Source organism: Microcaecilia unicolor, chromosome 3, assembly GCF_901765095.1.
Source record: "Microcaecilia unicolor chromosome 3, aMicUni1.1, whole genome shotgun sequence".
NCBI classification, from domain to species: Eukaryota; Metazoa; Chordata; class Amphibia; order Gymnophiona; family Siphonopidae; genus Microcaecilia; species Microcaecilia unicolor.
Genome location: NC_044033.1, coordinates 510,494,212 through 510,508,190, shown reverse-complemented (window position 1 = coordinate 510,508,190; position 13,979 = coordinate 510,494,212). Strand labels below are relative to the sequence as shown.

Here is a 13,979-nt window from a genome sequence, read left to right as displayed (position 1 = left end):
AAACAGATCTTGCAACCACAAATAAAGCCAAGAATAGCTTCAGTACCGCATGACTTTGAATACGTGACCTTTTCTCTCTGTACCTTGAGATTCTAGTTTAAAAAAAAAAAGAAGTTTTAATTAAATGTTATAATCTGCTCTTATGAAAAGCATTATGATTTAAGGCATAGTACAGCAATAAAACAACTCGTCCAGTATTCTGGTTTAACTAGCAGGAACTTTCTAAACATTTACAAAGGCTTCAGCATTCACCGCCCAAACTGACCCAGGCACTTTCTCCTCTTTCCTCCTCACCCTTGGCACAGGAACCCCACTCTCTCACTTCTCTCCCGGTCAGGCACATACTGTTTCTCTGTTTCCCCTTGTGCTCAAGTCAATCTCTCTCTGTGCACACTTTCACTTCCCTCCCCCAAGATAGTAACATAGTAGATGACAGCAGAAAAAGACCTGCACGGTCCATCCAGTCTGCCCAACAAGATAAACTCATATGTGCTACTTTTTGTGTATACCTTACCTTGATTTGTATCTGCCATTTTCAGGGCACAGACCGTCGAAGTCTACCCAGCACTATCCCCGCCTCCCAACCACCAGTCCTGCCTCCCACCACCGGCTGTGGCACAGACCGTATAAGTCTGCCCAGCACTATCCCCGCCTCCCAACCACCAGTCCTGCCTCCCACCACCGGCTCTGGCACAGACCGTATAAGTCTGCCCAGCACCATCCCCGTCTCTGGCTCTGCCACCCAATCTCGGCTAAGCTCCCAAGGATACATTCCTTCTGAACAGGATTCCTTTATGTTTATCCCACGCATGTTTGAATTCTGTTACCGTTTTCATCTCCACCACCTCCCGCGGGAGGGCATTCCAAGCATCCACTACTCTCTCCGTGAAAAAATACTTCCTGACATTATTCTTGAGTCTGCCCCCCTTCAATCTCATTTCATGTCCTCTAGTTCTACCGCCTTCCCATCTCCGGAAAAGTTTCTTTTGCGGATTAATACCTTTCAAATATTTGAACGTCTGTATCATATCACTCCTGTTTCTCCTTTCCTCCAGGGTATACATGTTCAGGTCAGCAAGTCTCTCCTCATACGTCTTGTAACGCAAATCCCATACCGTTCTCATAGCTTTTCTTTGCTTGCTCTTCTTCTTTCCCTCTCTCTCCCTTCCCTTCTTGCTTAAGACTCAGGCTTTCCATTCCTTTTTCCACCCCCTGCTAAGCCATGTTAACATAGTAGATGATGGCAGGTAAAGAGCTTTACAGTCCATCCAGTCTGCCCAACAAGATAAACTCATAGCATAAAGCATGATGTGATACTACATATGCCTACTTCATCTTGATTTGTCCTTGCCATTTTCAGGGCACAGACCGTAAAAGTCTGCCCGGCACTGGCCTTATTCTCCAACTACTGATGTTGTCATCGAAGCCCCACTCTAACCCATCCAAATCTGTCCAGCCACAATCAGGGCACAGACTGTAGAAGTCTGCCCAGCACTGGCTTTACTTGTTGCCATCTAATCGCCGCTAACTTGTTTGGTTTCATGCCTTCCATACAGGACTCCTTTGTGTTTATCTCACACATTTTTGAATTCCATTAATGTTTTCATCACCACCTTCCATGGGAGGGCATTCCAGGTACCTACCACCCTCTCCGTGGAAAAGTACTTCCTGATATTATTCCTGAATTGGCCCCCCTGCAACCTCAATTCATGTCTACCAATGCCTGTAGTATGGGAAACAAACTTCTAGATCGAGAGGCTACAATAATTGAAGCAGACTTAGATTTAGTGGTGGTTACGGAGACGTGGTTCACGGAGAACCATGACTCGGATATTGTTATACCTGGCTATAATCTATTCAGGAAGGACAGAGTAGGAAAAAAGGGTGGAGTGGCATTATGTGCTAAGAATGATATTGTAGTGACGGAACTGCAGGACATGTGGGGTATGGAAGAAACGCTGTGGGTTAAACTGGAAACAGGGAAAGGAAAATGTATCTATATCGGAGCAGCGGCGTATCTGGACTCCGGCGGTAGGGGGGGGCCAGAGCCAGAGGGAGGGGGCACATTTTAGCCCCCCCCCAACGACCCTCCCCCCCGCCATTGCCAGATTCCCCCCCACCAACGACTCTCCACCCTCCCCCCCCCACCGCCAGCCCTCCCCCACTGCCGTTGCTGACCTTTGCTGGCACCAGCCGAGGTCCACTTGCCGCCTTTAAAGATATTTGTTCAGCTGGCGGGGGACCCCAACCCCCGCCAGCCGACCCGACATCTTTAAAGTTCTTCTTCGGCTTCCGTGGCTGTGCTGTAGTGAATAGCTGTTCAATCCAGTTCGGCGTCTGACGTCCCAGTACGTTGTACGAGCAGGACAACGTGCTGGGATGTCAGACGCCGAACTGCATTGAACAGCTATCAACTACAGCACAGCCACGGAGGCTGAAGAAGAACTTTAAAGATGTCGGGTTGGGGTCCCCGCCAGCTGAAGAAATATCTTTAAAGGCAAGCGGACCTCGGCTGGCGGGGGGTTGGGGTCCCCCGCCAGCAAAGGTAAACAACGGCAGCGGGGGAGGGTTGATGGCGGTAGAGGGGTCCAGGGCGAAATCTGCGGGGGCCCAGGCCCCACGCAGATACGCCCCTGTATCGGAGTAATATACAGGTCACCCTCACGGAGGAAATGGACAGGGACTTAATTGAAGACATCCTCAAGATACGCTAGGAAAGGGGAAGTACTACTGATAGATTACTTCAATATGCCGGATGTTGATTGGGGTGTCCCTGCTGCGGGGTCGTCTAGAAGCAAAGAGATCTTAGATTCCCTACAGGAAGAATTGTTTCAGCAGTGGCTAATTGAACTAACGCGGGATGGAGCTATTCTGGACCTGGTGCTTGCAAATGAAGAGAATGTTTCTGACGTGAAGTTGGGAGACCATTTGGCATCTAGTGATCATCGAATGGTGTGGTTCAGTATTAAAACAGGGGAGAGGGCTCATTTGAGACTGAAGGTCCTGGATTTCAAAAGAACTAATTTCGCCGATATGGGGGAATTTCTCAAGAAACAGTTAGTAGTATGGGAACAGCTGAAGGATGTAGAACAGCAATGGACAAGACTGAAAGGAGCTATATTAAAGGCAAATGATCTTTATGTTAGAAAACTGCATAAAAGTAAGAGGAAAAGAAGGCCACTCTGGTACTTGAACGTAGTAGCTGAAAAGATAAGGGAAAAGAGGTTAGCCTTCACACGTTATAAGACGACACAGAAAGATGAAGGTAGGTGAGAATTCCTGGATAAGCGAAGAGAAGCTGGAAAAACTGTCAGGAAAGTGAAGCTGCAAATGGAAGAAAAGATAGCTAATACGGTAAAATTAGGGGATAAGACCTTTTTCAGATACGTAAGCATAGGCGTAGACTGGGGGGGGGCGAGGGGGGGCAGTGCCCCCCCAAACGACGCGAGGCGCTGCCGCGCCATTAGTTTAAAAAAAAAAAAAAAGTTAAAAAAAAAAAAAAAAAACACATGCAGGCACGCGCTCCTCTCCGTCCGATTGGCTTCCCTGCCCTCTCTATCTGCGTCCCGCCTTCCTCTGACGTCATTTCCTTTCGGGCGGGACGCAGACAGAGAGGGCAGGGAAGCCAAGCGGACGGAGAGGAGCGTCTCTCCGTCTACTCCTCTCTCTTCCTCCCTCCCTCCGGCGCAGGCAGCAGTCTTCCAGCGTTCCTGGCAGCGGTAGCGTTGTACACGCTGCCTTTGGCTCTGCCCCGAAGCCTTCTCTTCAAGTTCCTGTTCCCGCATAGGTGGGAACAGGAACTTGAAGAGAAGGCTTCCGGGGCAGACCGAAGGCAGCGTGTATATCGCTACAGCTGCCAGGAACGCTGGAAAAGACTGCTGCCTGCGCCGGAGGGAGGGAGGGAGGAAGAGAGGGGGTAAACGGAGTCACCATCTTGGACCTCGCGCGGGGGGGAGGGGTGGGGAGCAGAGGGAAGGAGCAAGAGATGGATGGGACTGGGAGGGTGGGAAGCAGTGGGAAGGAGCAGGAGATGGATGGGACGGGGAGGGTGGGAAGGAGCAGGAGATGGATGGGACTGGGAGGGTGGGAAGCAGTGGGAAGGAGCAGGAGATGGATGGGACTGGGAGGGGTGGGAAGGAGCAAGAGATGGATGGGACTAGGAGGGGTGGGTGGGGAGCAGAGGGAAGGACCAGGAATTGGATTGGACTGGGAAAGGAGGTGAGCAGAGGGAAGGAGCAGGAGATGGATGGGACTGGGAGGGGTGGGGAGCAGCGGGAAGGAGCAAGAGATGGTTGGGACTGGGAGGGGTGGGGAGCAGAGGGAAGGAGCAAGAGATGGATGGGACTGCGAGGGGTGGGGAGCAGAGGGATGGACCAGGAGATGGATGGGATTTGGAGAGGTCAGGCACAGCAGAGGGAAGGAGCAAGAGATGGATGGGACGGAGGGATGGTGAGCAGAGGGAAGGAACAGAAGATGGATGGGACTGGGAGGGGTGGGGAGCAGAGGGAAGGAGCAAGAGATGGATGGGACTGGGAGGGTGGGGAGCAGAGGGAAGCCTACTGGAAAGAAGACACTGCATAAAACAGAAGACACTGGGATCAAAGCGAATAGAAAAACTACATGATCAGACAACAAAGGTAAATAAAAGTTTATTTTATTCATAATTTATTAATTGAAATGTCAGCTTTTTGAAATGTGCATCTGTGATATTTTGCCTGTAAATTTCATTTCCTTCCTCCATATTAGCATATTCATTTGCATATGTATATATGCAAATGATATGCTAATATGCTCCGCCCATTTTTTGCCCCCCCAAATGAAACAGTCAAACTACGCCTATGTACGTAAGTGACAGGAGGAAGTGCCATAATAGCTTTGTGAGGCTCAAAGCTGAGGGAGAGAAATATGTGGAAGATAAGGATAAAGGCGAACTACTTAACAGTTATTTCTGCTCTGTGTTCACGGATGAAAGGCCGGGAGTAGGGCTGCTGAAAGCAAAGGCTAAATGGGATGGATATATGGTAGACCAAGACCAGTTTATGGAGGACTGTGTTCGTGAGGAACTAGCTCAACTAAAAGTAGACAGAGCAATGGGGCCTGATGGGTTACACCCGAGGGTGCTCAAGGAAATTGGAGAGGTTCTGGCGGCTCTGCTGTCTGACCTTTTCAATGCTTCCTTAGAAATTGGAGTGGTCCCGGAGGACTGCAGAAGGGCGAGTGTGGTCCCTTTGCACAACAGTGAAAGTAAGGAGGAGGTTGGGAATTACAGACCTTTCAGTCTGACCTTGGTGGTGAGTAAGCTAATGGAAATGCTACTAAAGTGGAGGATTGTGAGATTTCTCGAACTGAATGGAATGCAGGACCTGAGGCAGCATGGCTTCACTAGTGGCAGGTTGTGTCAGACAAATCTGACTGACTTCTTCGACTGGGTGACCAAAGAGTTGGGAGGGGCGCTTGATGTGGTATATTTGGATTTCAGCAAAGCCTTTGACATGGTTCCGCACAGGCGACTGATAAATAAATGGAGTGCCCACGGTATGGGACCTAGAGTAACTGATTGGGTTAAGAATTGGTTGAATGGAAGGAGACAGAGGGTAGTGGTAAATGGAGCTTGCTCTGAAGAAAGAGATGTCAGTGGAATACCACAGGAATCGGTCCTTGGGCCGGCTATTTTTAACGTCTTTGTGAGCGATATTGTGGAAGGGCTGTCCAGTAAGGTTTGTCTGTCTGTGGATGATACCAAACTCTGCAACAGGGTGGACACCCTGGAGGGTGTGAATGACAGAGGAAGGACCTAGCAAAGCTGGAGGAATGGACCGATATTTGGCAACTAAGATTTAATACTAAAAAATGCAGGGTCATGCACTTGGGTCGCAAGAATCCGAGGGAACGGTACAGTATAGGGAGTGAAGTGCTTCAGTGTACGAAGGAAGAGCGGGACTTGGAGGTGATTGTGGATGATGACCTAAAAGCTTCCAAACAGGTAGAAAAAGTGACCGTCAAAATCCAGAGTGATGCTTGGGTACATAAAAAGAGGGATGACCATCAGGAAAAAGGAGGTGATAATACCATTGTATAAGTCTCTGGTGAGGCCCCCTTTGGAGTACTGCGTGCAGTTGTGGAAATTGCACCTATGGAAAGATATAAACAGGATGGAGTCAGTCCAGAGGGCGGCTACAAAATTAGTAAGTAGTCTTGAGCACAAAAAATATAGGGACAGGCTTATGAACCTCAACATGTGTATGTTGGAAGAGAGGAGGGAGAAAGGAGATATGATAGAGACGTTTAAATATCTCAAGGGCATTAATGTACAGGAAGTGAGCCTTTTTCAACTGAAGGAAAGCTCTGGAATGAGGGGGCATACGATGAAGTTAAGAGGGAAGAGGTTTAGGAGTAATCTAAGAAAGTATTATTTCAAAGAAAGGGTGGTGGAAGCATGGAATGGCCTCCCGGTGGAGGTTGTGGAGTCGAGGACTGTTTCAAAATTTAAAAAGGCGTGGGATCACTTAGGAAAAGGAAGAGTTAGGGGTTACAGAGGATAGGCCATATGGTCTTTATCTGCTGTCATGTTTCTATGTCCTCTACTTCTTCCACCTTATAGTCTCTGGAAAAGGTTTGTATATTTGAATGTCTGTATCATATCCCTCTCTCTCTCTCTCTCTCTCTCCTGTCCTCCAGGGATATACATATTCACGTCATCAAGTCTGTCCTCGTACATCTTGTGGCGCAAACCCCATACCATTTTTATTGGTTTCCTCTGAGCCACTTTATTATCTTTTTATGTCCTTTGCAAGATACTGCCTCCAAAACTGAGCACAGTACTCAAGTGGGACCTCACCAATGACTTGTACTTTGGCATCAACACCTCCTTTCTTGCTGGTTATACCCCTCTCTGTGCAGCCTAGCATTCTTCTGGCCATGGCCACCGCCTTGTCGCGTTGTTTTGAGATCCTCGGACACCATCACCCCAAGGTCCCTCTCCTGGGCTGTGCTGATCAATCTCTCTCCTCCTGTCTGGTACAATCTCCTTTGGATTTCTGCTGCTCAAGTGCATCACTCTGCACTTCTTTGCATTTTGTCATTTGCATTAAATTTTAACTGCCAGACCTTTGACTTTTCTGATATTTGGAGATCTCTTCTCATGGTTTCTACTCTCTCCATGGTATCCACTCTTAGTTTATCTTCGTGTCATCTACAAAAAACAGCATAGATTTAATTCTAAAAAATGCAGGATCATGCATTTGGGCTGCAAAAACCCGAGGGAACGGTACAGTTTAGGGGGTGAAGAACTTTCGTGTGTGAAAGAGGAGCGAGACTTGGGTGTGATCGTGTAAGATGAACTTAAGGTGGCCAAAGAAGTAGAAAAGGCGATAGTGAAATATAGAATGATACTTAGATGCATAGGGAGAGGAATGGCCAGTACAAAAAAGGAGGTGATGATGCCCTGTAGAAGACTCTGGTGAGACTTCATTTAGAATATTATGTACAATTTTGGACTTCACCTTCAAAAAGATATAAAGAGGATGGAGTCGGTCCAGAGGGAGGCTGCTAAAATGATCAGTGGTCTTCATCATAAAGTGTATAGGGACAGACTTAAAGATCGCAATATGTATTCTTTGGAAAAAAGGCGGGAGAGGGGAGATATGATTCACATTTAAATATCTATGCAGCATAAATGCACAGAAGGCGAATCAGTTGAAAGGAAGCTCTGGAATGAGGGGGCATGGGATGAAGGTGAAAGGGGATAGACTTAGAAGTAACCTGAGGAAATATGTATTCATGGAAAGGGTAAATTCATGGAATAGCTTCCTGGTGGAGATGAAAACAGTATCTGAGTGGGTAAGAGTGGGTAAGAGGAACCCGAATTATAGCTACGTCTTGCAAGGTTCTGCGTTAGGAGTTACGGATCAAGAAAGGGATCTGGGTGTCGTCGTCGATGATACGCTGAAACCTTCTGCTCAGTGTGCTGCTGCGGCTAGGAAAGCGAATAGAATGTTGGGTGTTATTAGGAAGGGTATGGAGTCCAGGTGTGCGGATGTTATAATGCCGTTGTATCGCTCCATGGTGCGACCGCACCTGGAGTATTGTGTTCAGTACTGGTCTCCGTATCTCAAAAAAGATATAGTAGAATTGGAAAAGGTACAGCGAAGGGCGACGAAAATGATAGTGGGGATGGGACGACTTTCCTACGAAGAGAGGCTGAGAAGGCTAGGGCTTTTCAGCTTGGAGAAGAGACGGCTGAGGGGAGATATGATAGAAGTGTATAAAATAATGAGTGGAATGGATCGGGTGGATGTGAAGCGACTGTTCACGCTATCCAAAAATACTAGGACTAGAGGGCATGAGTTGAAGCTACAGTGTGGTAAATTTAAAACGAATCGGAGAAAATTTTTCTTCACCCAACGTGTAATTAGACTCTGGAATTCGTTGCCGGAGAACGTGGTACGGGCGGTTAGCTTGACGGAGTTTAAAAAGGGGTTAGATAGATTCCTAAAGGACAAGTCCATAGACCGCTATTAAATGGACTTGGAAAAATTCCGCATTTTTAGGTATAACTTGTCTGGAATGTTTTTACGTTTGGGGAGCGTGCCAGGTGCCCTTGACCTGGATTGGCCACTGTCGGTGACAGGATGCTGGGCTAGATGGACCTTTGGTCTTTCCCAGTATGGCACTACTTATGTACTTATGAGTTCAAAAGAGCTTTGGAACAAGTGCATAGGATCTCTAAGGGAGTGATAGGGAGAATAGATGGCATGGATGGGCAGACTGGATAGGCCATATAAAGGCATATTTTCAAAGCACTTAGCCTTCCAACCTATGGAACTTTGGAAGGCTGAGTGCTTTGAAAATGAGCCCTTAAATAGTCTTTATCTGCCTATATTTTTCTCTGTTTCTATGTAAAAGAGCAAGTTTCAAGTATTATTTTCATTTTTTGTCTTCTTTTAAACAAAATTTATGGAGGTAGAGGCATTACTTTTCATGTAACACTGATGTTTTACAAAACTTTCTTAGGTTTTATATTCCTTTGCCTATTTAGGTGATCTTTACAAAATCAGGTTTTAAGTTTCTTAAAAGTATTGTTTGATTGATGCATGTTTTAAGGAAGAGTTTTAATCATGTACATTTTATATCAGGATAATGAAACCACAAATATTTTTATTGTTCATAATTCCTAGCAAGGGTTGATAAATCGAGCTTGAATTTTAGCAAATATGTCTGTTCATTACCTTTATATATGAATGGAAACATTTATTACTTCTTTTCAGTACATGTCTCTGGAACAGTGGGAAAAGTGGAGATAGTCATGAAGAAAAAAGATAATATCTTTTGGAAGAATCTGGGGCAATCACTGGATAGCCATAATTCCTTTGTCAAAAGGACAGAAAGAGGTATATTTTTCAATTTATCTTTTTTTTTTTTTAATCTTTGATGTATTGCTGCTAAAGAATAATGTGCAAAAAGTGGGAGTACGACCAAGGATACCAGAAACTGGAGGATGTTCTTAAATAAAAAAACTTTATTGAAGGTTTGAAGACTCGACACAACGTCGTGTTTCGGCCGTCAGGCCTGCATCAGGAGTCTGTTGTGCAGAGTGCTGCAGAGCAATGATGATGGAAATCCTCTGAAGATCTTACAGCAGTCTATCAGGCGATATGATGAAAAAATGGAGAGAAAAACTTACCACTTAATAAAGTGTGAAAGAAGTTGTAAAAAAATGTGTAATGTAGTGAGGAGCACTGACCTCTTGCACGGAGAATTGCTAAATAGCAATAAGGTTGGTTCTTCAAAAATAACGTGGTAGTCTTTAAAAAGACTATTTAAAAAAAGTCCGTCAGAAGCGCTGCACGCACTATTGGTAATGCAGATGAAAAAGAATCCACTATATCAAAACAATGGGTGTGGAATCACAACTTCAGTATAAAGAATATTACAAAACTAGTGATCCACTAATAAAAAAAAGATACTTGTGTTCCAAATAATTATATGTTAAAGAAAGGAAAAGCCTCAAAGAGCTCCAAACCCAAAGGTTTATAGAGCTAAATGTGATCACAAAGATCTACTCTTCATCGTCGGCTAAAAAACCTTCCTACAGTCTTCAATTATCAAAATGTTTGCAATCTTATCATTCATCAAGTCTAATATATAATCCAGCGTCCGTGAAAAACATGGTTCTGTACTTATCCAAAAGTCAGCATGTGTAGAACACTACCTGCAACTCCTTGAGCCAATGTCCTTCCTCCCAGGACCAACGTTGACCAGCCGTTTCGCCTAGCTGCTTCAGGGTCCAAACACGCTGGTCAGGGTAGTCTCGCCTCCTCTCCCAGAAGTAGACACATGCAGGTGCAAGGAAAGCTGGGACTGAGTCTCCTTCTGGGAGAGGAAGTGAGACTACCCTGCACTTCCCTGGTGTTTGGACCCTGAAGCAGCTAAGCGAAACGTTGGCCACGTTGGTCCCGGGAGGAAGGAGACTGTCTCAAGGAGTCGCAGGCAGCTCTTTATACCTGCTGACTTTTAGATAAGCTCAGCACCATGTTTTCCATGGATATTGGATTATATATATTAGATTTGATGACTGATAAGGCTATAAACATTTTGATAATTGAAGACTGTAGGAAGATTTGTTTAGCCGATGATGAAAAGTAGATCTTTGTGATCACGTTTAGCTCTATAAACTTTTGGGTTTGGAGCTCTTTTTTTTTTAATTACATTTGTATCCCACGCTTTCCCACTCATGGCAGGCTCAATGCGGCGGGCAATGGAGAGTTAAGTGACTTGCCCAGAGTCACAAGGAGCTGCCTGTGCCGGGAATCGAACTCAGTTCCTCAGTTCCCCAGGACCAAAGTCCACCACCCTAACCACTAGGCCACTCCTCCACTCCACTCTTTGAGGCTGTTCCTTTCTTTAACGTACAATTATTTGGAACACGAGTCTCTTTTTTTTTTTTTTTTTTTTTTTTTTAATGGATCACTTGCTGCTAAAGAATACATGAAGAAAATGCCAAATAAGGACAATCAACCAGTAAATAAATTTAACTAGCTAAATAAAATAAAAGAAGTGAGGAAAAAATGTTTTGCATCAAGGGGAAATCTCGAATCCAGCTGAGAGTGCAAACATCACTATTGAATAAAAACTGCAGAACAATCTACAAAAATGGAGATGTTTGATAAAGACTTAAAATTTTATTTTATTTGTGAGGTGGCAGGCCTTCCAAATGTTAGAGAAAAATATGCAAGTGTGTTTTTATGTAAGAAATTTTTGATCACTTGTAAGTGTATCTTGTTGGATTGGACCCAACTGGAATTCTCCACCATTGGCAATGAAGTGATCGGGGATGGATGCAAACAAATATGTTCCGTGGAATAAATGTAAAGCAATCTGGGATTCATACTGGAATATTTTATCCTCTACAGCACAGAGTAGTTTGCTAAATGAACTTTTAAATAGGAGGGCGCACCGTTAAACTAACAACCAGCAGATTGAAAACAAATTATAGATGATTTTCTTTTTCACACAAGGAACTATTAAGCTGTGAAATTTATTGCTAAATTATGTGGTCAAGATGACGAACATAGTGCAGTTTAATTTAGGTTTAGAGAGGTTTCTGGAAGAAGGTTATTAAGGGGGTAGACCTAAGGATGTAAAAAAAATTGAAGCGGTGCAAAGAAAAGCTACGAGGATGGTATGGGATTTGCGTTCCAAGACGTATGAGGAGAGACTTGCTGACCTGAACATATATACCCTGGAGGAATGGAGGAACAGGGGTGATATGATACAGACGTTCAAATATTTGAAAGGTATTAATCCGCAAACTAACCTTTTCCGGAGATGGGAAGGCGGTAGAACAAGAGGACATGAAATGAGATTGAAGGGGGGCAAACTCAAGAAAAATGTCAGGAAGTATTTTTTCACGGAGAGTGGTGGATGCTTGGAATGCTCTCCCGCAGGAGGTGGTGGAGATGAAAATGGTAACGGAATTCAAACATGCGTGGGATATACATAAAGGAATCCTGTGCAGAAGGAATGGATCCTCAGGAGCTTAGCCGAAATTGGGTGGCAGAGCCGGTGAGGGGAAGAGGGGTTGGTGGTTGGGAGGCGAGGATAGTGGTGGGCAGACTTATACGGTCTGTGCCAGAGCTAGTGGTGGGAGGAGGGACTGGTGATTGAGAGGTGGGGATGGTGCTGGGCAGACTTATATGGTCCGTGCCAGAGCCGGTGGTGGGAGGAGGGACTGGTGGTTGGGAGGAGGGGATAGTGCTGGGCAGACTTATCCGGTCTGTGCCCTGAAAAAGACAGGTACAAATCAAGGTAAGGTATACACATATGAGTTATCTTGTTGGGCAGACTGGATGGACCGTGCAGGTCTTTTTCTGCCGTCATCTACTATGTTAATATGTTACTATGGGAGTGCTATTGCGTATCCCTAGAAATGAGCTATGAGAAATGGATCTCCTTTTGGGATCTGTGATCGACTGACCACTGTCAACAGCAGGATCCTTGACTTAGTGGATCTTGTTCTGATTCAGTATGACTTTTCTTATGCTTTTAAAACTAGACCACAAATCCTTACAAAGTTATTGAAAACAAACTAGCCCGAAATTTACTGTATTCAGTTTTCATGTACTGTACAATTTCAGGAGCAGTTTTCCGAAGCTAATTTAATTGTTTTTAACACCTAGTTGACTAACAATGAAATTCTCTCTCTTCTTTTCTCAGAATTGTTTTATAGGAAGTGCAGGCTGGTTTCCAAATCATATGTGACCCATAACACCAAACTCTTCTGCCTAATGCTGCCACATAGCACTCATATCATGGTGCCTGTTGGACAACATGTTTACCTCAAGCACACTATTGCAGGTAGAATAGCAATGGGGGTTTTTTCTGTTGCATGCTTATGAATACTGTATTATAAAAGGCCCGTTTCTGAAACGAATGAAACGGGCGCTAGCAAGGTGTTTGTCCTCCGATGCATGGCAGCAGGCCAGGCCATCCATGCCCCTCCCCCAGAGCTGTGCAGTCGTCCCAGCCCCCGAGATCGTCGGTCACCGGTTCTCCGCGCCTTCGTCCGTCCCTGGGAACGCTACCCACCACCCCAGGTTGGTCGCTCGCTCCCCCACCCAGGTCACCGCACCGCCCACAACTTTGCCGCTGCACACGCCTCCCCCCCTTTTGTAAGAACAGCGCACACCCCCTCCATTGAAGTAACACAGCCAATACCTGAGAAACGCAACAGTACAGCACATCGCTTCCTTTCGGGTCTTCTTCCCTCCTTTTGTCCTGCCCTCGTGTGACGTAAGTTCCGGAAGGGCGGGACACAGGGAGGGAAGAAGAGCCGAAGAGAAGCGATGTTCTGTACTTCTGCGTTTCTGAGGTATTGGCTGTATTAGTTCAATGGAAGGGGGCGTTCTTAGAAAAGGGGGGGGGGGGGGCGGGTGGAGTTGCAAAGTTGTGGGCGGTGCGGTGACCTGGGTGGGGGAGTGAGCGAGCGACCTGGGGTGGTGGGTAGCAGCCAGAGGCTTCGGGGGGTTTTGAAGGAACGCGAAGGGAGGGTGTTCAAATCGGAGGGAGGGGTGAACTCGGTGGGAGGGGCGTGAGGGGGGTTGAAGTGGGACGGACGGGTGGAGGAAGGGAGTGACGTGTGTGGATGTGGAGGGTAGGGGGATGGGCGGGGCCTATGTCGGCGAGTGTAGTTGTGGTCATTAGTACCCGCCCTCGACGTCATAACGTTTTGACGTGAGAGCGGGGCACAGATACCTGATTGTTAAAAGTGGTTACAGAGCTTCGAACTTAAGAACTCTGAAGCCACAAAGTCAGGTTTAGAACGTTGAGGGTGCGTTTTATGTGCAGATATGGGGCGTGGCGGAGGGCGGGTCTATGAGTGAGGGTGAGTGGTCCTCATAGGTCATAGCCTAGCCTACTGAACAGTACAGGAGTTGAGTGCTTCACTGCCATGGGGTGAGCTTCAGAACGTTTGAGGTGGG

At 46.1% G+C, this 13,979-nt stretch overlaps 1 protein-coding gene across 1 annotated transcript in view; it reads left to right on the top strand.

Moving 5' to 3' along the window:
* LOC115465247 (cytochrome b5 reductase 4-like) overlaps positions 1–13,979 on the top strand; it is a 159,157-nt gene that overhangs the window by 91,252 nt on the left and 53,926 nt on the right. The window contains 2 exon segments of the mRNA XM_030195649.1: positions 9,267–9,389; positions 12,715–12,855. Of these exon segments, the coding sequence (XP_030051509.1) occupies positions 9,267–9,389; positions 12,715–12,855 (264 nt within the window).